Source organism: Nicotiana tabacum, chromosome 1 (genome assembly GCF_000715075.1).
Source record: "Nicotiana tabacum cultivar K326 chromosome 1, ASM71507v2, whole genome shotgun sequence".
Lineage (NCBI taxonomy): Eukaryota > Viridiplantae > Streptophyta > Magnoliopsida > Solanales > Solanaceae > Nicotiana > Nicotiana tabacum.
Window position 1 is genome coordinate 200,154,665 of NC_134080.1, and position 7,543 is coordinate 200,162,207.

Below are 7,543 nucleotides of genomic sequence, written 5' to 3' on the forward strand. Positions count from 1 at the left end.
TGGTCGCTTTTAAGCCTATAAGCGTCCAACTTTGATCGCATTTTATGGTCACGTTTTACCGGATTTCTAGTAGTTATAAGTTGCAATTTTTAGTTAATGCATCCATAATAACCCGACATTTCCCTCTATGGAACCACCGTCATTTCGTCTAGCATATACTCTTGGGTCGCCAGCCCTTAAAGTAAGCCCTTAAAGTACGACAAAGTGAAAGGAGACAAGACTCACATTTCCCTACTTTGTCAATCACAAGCGTCTCAGTCCCACTAAGATGGCGAGGAAACTGACTTCCAAGAGATGCTTCACAAGTGCATGTCTATGAATATTAAAACTATTCTTATACCATAAACATATGTCATATAATTCTTACTAGGAATATCAATATAAAATTAGACAAAGTTACAATTTATGTCCTAGAGAACTTGTTTCTCAATACTCAAAATGACATCCTTTAATACAAACAAGGGAATAATAGAAATCTTATTAGGAATATCAACGTTCAATTTGGACTAAGCAGCAATTCCAATACCAGACTGCCATAAATGGATAATCAGAGTAGAAGAAACTCAATGCACAGTAGAAATCTACTTGCAGAATTCCATGACCCAAAAATTACAGACACAACATATTAAGTTAACGCCTTTGAATCCGGCTTCAGTAGCCAAGACTCGAAACTCCTGTTCAGATCGCTCTTTGCCTCCAGGATTTTGGGCCATCATGATCAAATCACATTGCGAGACACCAACCACAGCGGTATCAGTTTCAGGTTTCACTGGTAAAATACCCTCAACAACAATCACTTTTCCATTGTCTGGTAGAGCCTTGTAGCAGTTCTTTAGCAACTTGAGGTTGTGACTATCACTCCAGTCATGAAGAATCCACTTCATTAAGAAACATAGAAATATTAATCGTTTTGACACATTATTCCAGCGGATACAAAAAATACTAGGTGACTGCTTTCCATCTTCCTGAGCCTTGGTATGCAGAGTTAAATAATATTTGTGTTGATTGGAGGTAGCAGATAGCTAGTAACATTAGTCGAAATGTGAGCAAACTGACCCGAACACCACCATCATAAAATAAAAGCCGTTTTGGCACGTTATTACTCCCCCTCCAAATTAATAAACTTATTGAAGTAAACTGTTAATATTACCATAATAAACAAAAGCTTGCTACAAACTATGAGCATTTGGAGTTCCAAAGCACCTTCTAGGAAGGGTGCCAAAAAAAAAGCCAAAACAAACAAATATCTTGTGTAACTTCTATTGATTATTTCCTCCACTTCCAAATATTAGTCAGTTTTGACAAACTGAATTTGTTTTAAAATTATTTGAAATTTCTGAAAAATAAGAAGTCATTTATTACTTTTTCTGCTAAGCTTATTCGACTCCTCAAAGATTCGGACATACCTTCATAAAAATAGCATCTCCTTCTGGAACACTTTCAAACATATCTCCCCCAACATATTCCACCCCTGCAATATTATGATCACAAACTTAATTTAAGTTAAGAATTGATTGTGTATGTATAAGAAAATATTGTATCAGTTGACAAAGCTCTAACTTTAGTTTGGTGTAATTGCATAATCATGTAATGTGACATTACTGTGACCAGAGGCAGATCTAAGATTTCAAGAGGATGGGTGTAATATTGTGAAGAGACAGATCTATAATTTATATTTGACGGGTTTAACTTTAATTTCTTACCATGAACATTCTACAATTTTTAAATTATAGGTTCAAAATTATATTCTTTTTGAAATTTTAGTGATTTTTACATATATATCTATACTCCGTGCCTAAAACAAGACCGTCCGGAGTAGATTTTGAACCGTCAATTGCACTAGTAGAGGTACACCCAATAATAATTGGACCATAAAAGTCTTTGAGCATGAAGTGCACACACATATATTAAAGTAATTTTAAAAAAATATAATATTGTTATACATGGTTTAACGAAAAGAAAATGAGTTCACGAATACCCATATCCCTTAATCTAGATACGCCTCCGACTATGACTCACTTCCTGTATGTCTACGTTATGAAGCTGAAAGCTATAATAGGAGTAATATTTAACATTTCAATGTATAGAAGGTAAATCCCTAACGATTGTACATGATGTGAATTAAGTAAATTTAAGTAGTGTTGGACCAAACTATCAAAGTAAAGTAAACAATATATAAAACAAGAATGAGAAGGTACCAGGATAAGAAGGTGCATGTTGAACAACATGTGGCAAATCAAAATTAGTGCCCTTAATTGTGGGGTATTTAGCTCTAATCATCTTGAGGTTGACTCCAAGACCACCTCCAACATCAACCAAAGTTTTAAGGTTGTCAAAACCTTTATAATTTTCAAGTATTTTTTTCATGACTACAGTTGTGTGATTGATCATTGCCTTGTTGAAAACATCATTAAATTTGGGATCTGATTTTGGATATTCAAATGCATGTACACCGTGTACCCTGTCAAATGGAACTCCTCCATCAAGAACTGCATCTTTTAATTCAAACCTGCAATTTAAATTAGATAGACAGTCAGATATGAATCATATGTTCTAATTTTGTCATGCCTCTTCGAAATTGAAAAAAATAGTTGAGTCAAACAAATCTTTTATTTAAAATATTTTTTTAAATTATTTCATTTAAAGTTACTAAGCCATTATTATCATGGAAATTATTACTATTACTATATAGTAGTAATAGTAGTTTAGAGAGAAGTTGGTCAAATTGTGTCATAGCACCAACATCTACGAGATGCATTTAATATGTATAGATTTTCTCTACTCCCACCTACATTTAAACTAAATTAAGTTCAATCTAAGAATCTAATTTATCTAAATCGCCTATATTAGTGAGCTATTTAATAAAATGAGGCAAAACAAATTAGTTAAGTTGAGAGAATAAATTATTATTAGCTTTTGAGCTATAGATGCATTTCATTATTCTGATGCTGTAACTTAAAACTTTTTTTTTCTTACATTTCGTCTTGAAAGTATATATCTAATGGCTTCGACGCCTTAATAATGCTCCTAAGTTTGTAAGCCATTTGTGACACTTGTTATTCAAGAAGAATGATTTTCCAAGCTAGAATCAGCACATAAGTTCAAACGGGCCAGCACTAAAGTTTGCTAAATGGCTATCCAATCTATTTTCTTTAGTACATAAGTTGGTGGAAGGTAACAAGTAAACATTGAAACTAGTCGAAATACCACCATTAAAAAAAGTGGCTATTCAATCTTATAAGAATTTAATTTAGTCAAATAATGATTTCCATTGATTCTACTCGAATAGTTTAGCTGTTTTACATACGTAACTTTACCCATTGTGTAAGACATGGTAAAATTTGTATTAGATGGCAAGTAAAAGGACCATATATGAATTTTGCGTTGTTTTATAAAGGTAATTTACCTTAACCATCCAGCAATATTTGAAAATTATATTGTACCCCTTGGCTTTGGTAATTGGCTGGATGTAGGGTTAACTTTTTTTAGCGAAGTATCGTTGAGCCAATTGATGCATTACATCCATTAGCCTCACTCCTCTAGCTAGTTGGTATTATAAACTCATGGTGTGGCAAGAAAAGATTCAATTGTCATTTTCTCCGTAATGAGCAAATCCTTTTTTCTATTTTATAAATTCAAAATTCAAAAAAAGAATTAAAGTATAAAAGGATATATATATATATATATATATATATATATATATATATATATACACGCACACGCACTCAATCCTGCCGTCCTGGTCATATCCCGTTTAAGGTTTTGACACACATTAATATCATTTGATGATATTAGTCATAAGTGTTATTTGACTAAATAAACTTTATAGTTTCCTTAATTCAATAATTAATGACTATGTGCATCTTTAGAGTAATAAAGTTGGAATTGAAAATTAGTAATGGCTAATTTTTCTAAAAAGACAAAAAATTTGTAATGGATTATGCACCCATATTCATTATTTACTTTTGCTAATAGTGTACATGGATTATACATCGATTATACACAATTATATACATATTATGCCTGAATTATTCATATATTAATTATACGCCCCTCAACCATTTTAATGACGAATGGCTATTTAGGTTTATTTTTTAATTAAAGTGACCAATAAAAGGATAAGATGGAGAATAATAACACTAACACATACGACTAAAATAATCGACAAATAGTAAAATCAAGAATCTTGTCTTGTGAAAAAAGGCAACCAACCAATACTGCTAGTGGAAAAAAGAATAAACAGTAGGACAAAACTTACCAGCTGTTAATGAATACTTTATCTTGTAGCAAAGCCAAAAGTGGCCCCATTGATGCACCATCTTCATCTCTGACAAAGAATTTTCCCACTGCTGACAAACCATACACTCTTTTCGATCCACCATTTTCTTCCTCAACAATAGAACAAGTAAACAATGAGTAACTAGCCAAACCATAAAGCATCCTATCTAACATAGTAGCTGCATCAGGATTCTTGCAGTTTGGCATTTGAGAAACAATTTGAGAAGCAGAAAGTTTAGTGTCATTGGCTTTTGCTAATATCTCAAAAACTTCCAATTGTATTGTTGAATGCAATACAAAGGGAAGCACTGAAGATGACAATAGTTGCATGGCATATGTGCAGTTACGTTCTTCTTCTGATTGTGTTGGTATTTGGCTTTTGGTTGAGGATTCCATAGCTGAAAATCTTGAGACAAGAATTAGCTATAAGAGTTGTAATGTAATTTATTCTTGTAGTCTTTTCCTTTTAGAGTGTTTTTGTTAGGCTTCACAATCATGTACAGTGGAGTTGTGCTTTTTATAAGTGTTAGTTGTGACTTTGGTTAAGAATTGTCATAATTGGTTTTCTTGGTGGGAATATTGGTTGAAGTCTGTCTGTTCTCTTTTGTTTATTTTTTGCATAGTATCATGTTGGGCATGTTGGTTGGTTGAAGTTTGCCTAGTTATTTCTCTCTCTTTTGAAAGTTTGACCGGTAAATAGTTTTATCTTTTCATGTTATTAATTACTTTCACTTTTTATGGATATTTTTTATAGTTATTTTTTAACCTTAGGCCATACGTAATCCTAAAATTAACTTAACAGGAGAGAACTGCTTAAAATCATATAATAAACGGCATTTATCTATTCTATTAACCTAGCACGGAAACTTAAAGCCCTTCTCCGAACACACATGACATTGAACATTTGGAGTTGTCCCTCCGGAGACATCCGATAAAATGGAATGTACATGCATTTAGAGCATGGACAACATAACAAGAGTATTAAGAACCCCAATGGCGGATGTAGTATTCTGAAACTGAGTTCATTTGAACCTAATATTTTTTCGGCACAGAGCATAACTGCATAAACTTAATTATGTATAAATTTTTTCTGAAATTACAATAAATAATAAATTTAAACCCACAATTATATGAATACAATGAGTGTTAATATTAAAAATCTTAAAGATGGAACCCAAATCTAAAGTCGCCTTTGATTAGAACCCAATATTGTGTCTCTTCGTTTGCTTTTGTGAGTTGCATTGTTGCTTCCTGTGTGAGTTGGTGGTGCGTCGAAGTCTGACTAGTTTTCTTCCTTCTTTTTTTCTTTTTGAATTGCAAATTATTGCCTTTTTGGTAAAAGTTAGTGAAGGACGAGGTCCACTAGAAAGTGGACTTTGGCCACTTAACAAATGCGACTTTGCTTTTTGCTGGCTGCTTTACTGTACGCGACAATGGGCAGCATTTTCTTCATATAACATGCTTTACTTCACCTAACCGGCGTATTTAACATATAATTAGTTAACTGTCTGTAAAAACTAATACAAAAATTTCGTGTTTTCTATTAACTTCCAATGTGAAAGAAGAAAAAGACGGACTAATTTAACAGTACAAAACTCACTACTGTTTTCTTAACTATTTAGTATTCGAAATCTACTGATCTAACTAATTTAATTTCATATAAAGTAGATTCACTAAGAAAGTAAAACACTTTTATGCCGAGGAGAGTAAACTGTCTCTATACTGTTACAGAGGCGGATACACACTATAGATTGAGGGGTCACCGGTAGTGCCCCACGACCACCGAATTCTGGGTTTGCGTGTTGAAAGCTTCAATTTTATTCCTGAAAGCGCAAGAGACATCATTGATCAGATCATTTTCTTAATCTTTGTTTGGAATTATAAAAAAGAAAGCTATATATGTATTATTTTCTCATTCAAATCATGAAATGTCCTTTTCGTTTTCTTTTTACTCTGCTTTTTCATTGTGATGATATAGAGTTGTTGCACCTAACATAATACCCCCTCCGTTTCAATTTATGTGAACTTATTTGACTAGACACGTAATTTAAGAAAAGAGAGAAGACTTTTGAATTTGTGGTGTAAAATAAGGTACATATATTTTGTATGGCTATAAATCATTGATAAAGGTAAATTATTTTCAAATAAATTGAAACGAAGGAAATAGTGAAATAGAATATTTCTTTCTAGATACAATGAAATTCTGCTCAGACTAATCTTCACAAAATGCTGTTCTTTTTCTTTATTATGAACCAAAAGCCACAAGCAACTTTGTGACACAATAGATTGTCCATAACTTTTTCAAATACCTATTTTCTTTTTAATTTGTTCCAAAAAAAATGATTCCTTTTTAAATTTGGAAACAATTTAGCTTAAACTTTCAATTCTATCATTAATGAAAAGTTTTTATAACTACACAAATACTCTGGACCCCTTTTTGACTTGTTTAGGACCACAAATTCCAAAAGTCTTCATTTTTCCTTAAACTCCGTACCGAGTCAAACAGATTCACATAAATTGAAACGGAGTAAGTATTAGCTTTTTCACTTTACGTGGTTCTTGGTTTGCTCCTCCTGAATATTGATACCAATCTAATTTCTTCTTTCAGTTGGACAAAGTTGATGATAAGTACCGAGTTAATTTTATCTATGGTCATTGAACTTTTGTGTTTGTTATCCAAAAGTCACTTTTTTTTGTTATGTAAAAATCATTCAACTTTGTGTTCATTACACAAAAGTCACTTTTCTTTCTTTTGTTACACAAAAATAATTTTACTTTGCTTTAGTTATCACAAAAGTCACATTTTTACTTGAAAGTCTATTGTGCCCTTGATATTATATAAACCTTCATATTTATGTGATACCTTCTATATTATATACTATATAATATATTTTTAACTATGTATTTTATTTATAAATAAAATAACTTAATATTATTTTATTTATTATTTTTAAAATATATTCGTATATTTAATTTTTTTCTTAACATTAATTTTCAAAATATATTAGTAGCGTTATTAAATTTGTCAGTAACTTTTATATATATTAGTAGAGAAATAAATTGGCAAATACATTTTTGTGAGAAAATCTGCAGGTAAACAAACAAGAAAATGAGAAAAAAATCATATGTTACTCTCAAGGAAAATCCCTAGTTACTACATGCGAATTTAGCTGGGGATATTTTCTTGGGTATTTACCATGGCAATGGTTATTTAGGAAATTTTATTACTAGAAATTCGGGAAAAATTGTCCCAAAAAAATTGATC

General features: G+C 31.6%; 1 protein-coding gene across 1 annotated transcript; it reads right to left on the reverse strand.

Annotated features, from left to right (window-relative positions):
• Window positions 1-408: 408 nt before the first annotated feature.
• Window positions 409-4,915, reverse strand: LOC107809583 (cathecol O-methyltransferase 1-like). The gene is made up of 4 exons (XM_016634241.2): window positions 4,259-4,915; window positions 2,199-2,509; window positions 1,407-1,471; window positions 409-878 (listed from the first exon to the last, which is right to left on the reverse strand). Exons 1-4 carry the CDS (start codon window positions 4,672-4,674, stop codon window positions 582-584), a joined length of 1,089 nt encoding a protein of 362 aa, XP_016489727.1. The 5' UTR covers window positions 4,675-4,915; the 3' UTR covers window positions 409-581.
• Window positions 4,916-7,543: the final 2,628 nt, after the last annotated feature.

Coding starts and splice junctions, on each gene's coding strand:
- LOC107809583 (XM_016634241.2), bottom strand. CDS start 4,674: ATGGAATCCTCAACCAAAAGCCAAATACCAACACAATCAGAAGAAGAA. Junction 2,510..4,258: donor AAAGTATTCATTAACAGCTG/GTAAGTTTTGTC, acceptor TTTAAATTGCAG/GTTTGAATTAAAAGATGCAG. Junction 879..1,406: donor GAGATGCTATTTTTATGAAG/GTATGTCCGAAT, acceptor TTCTTAATGAAG/TGGATTCTTCATGACTGGAG.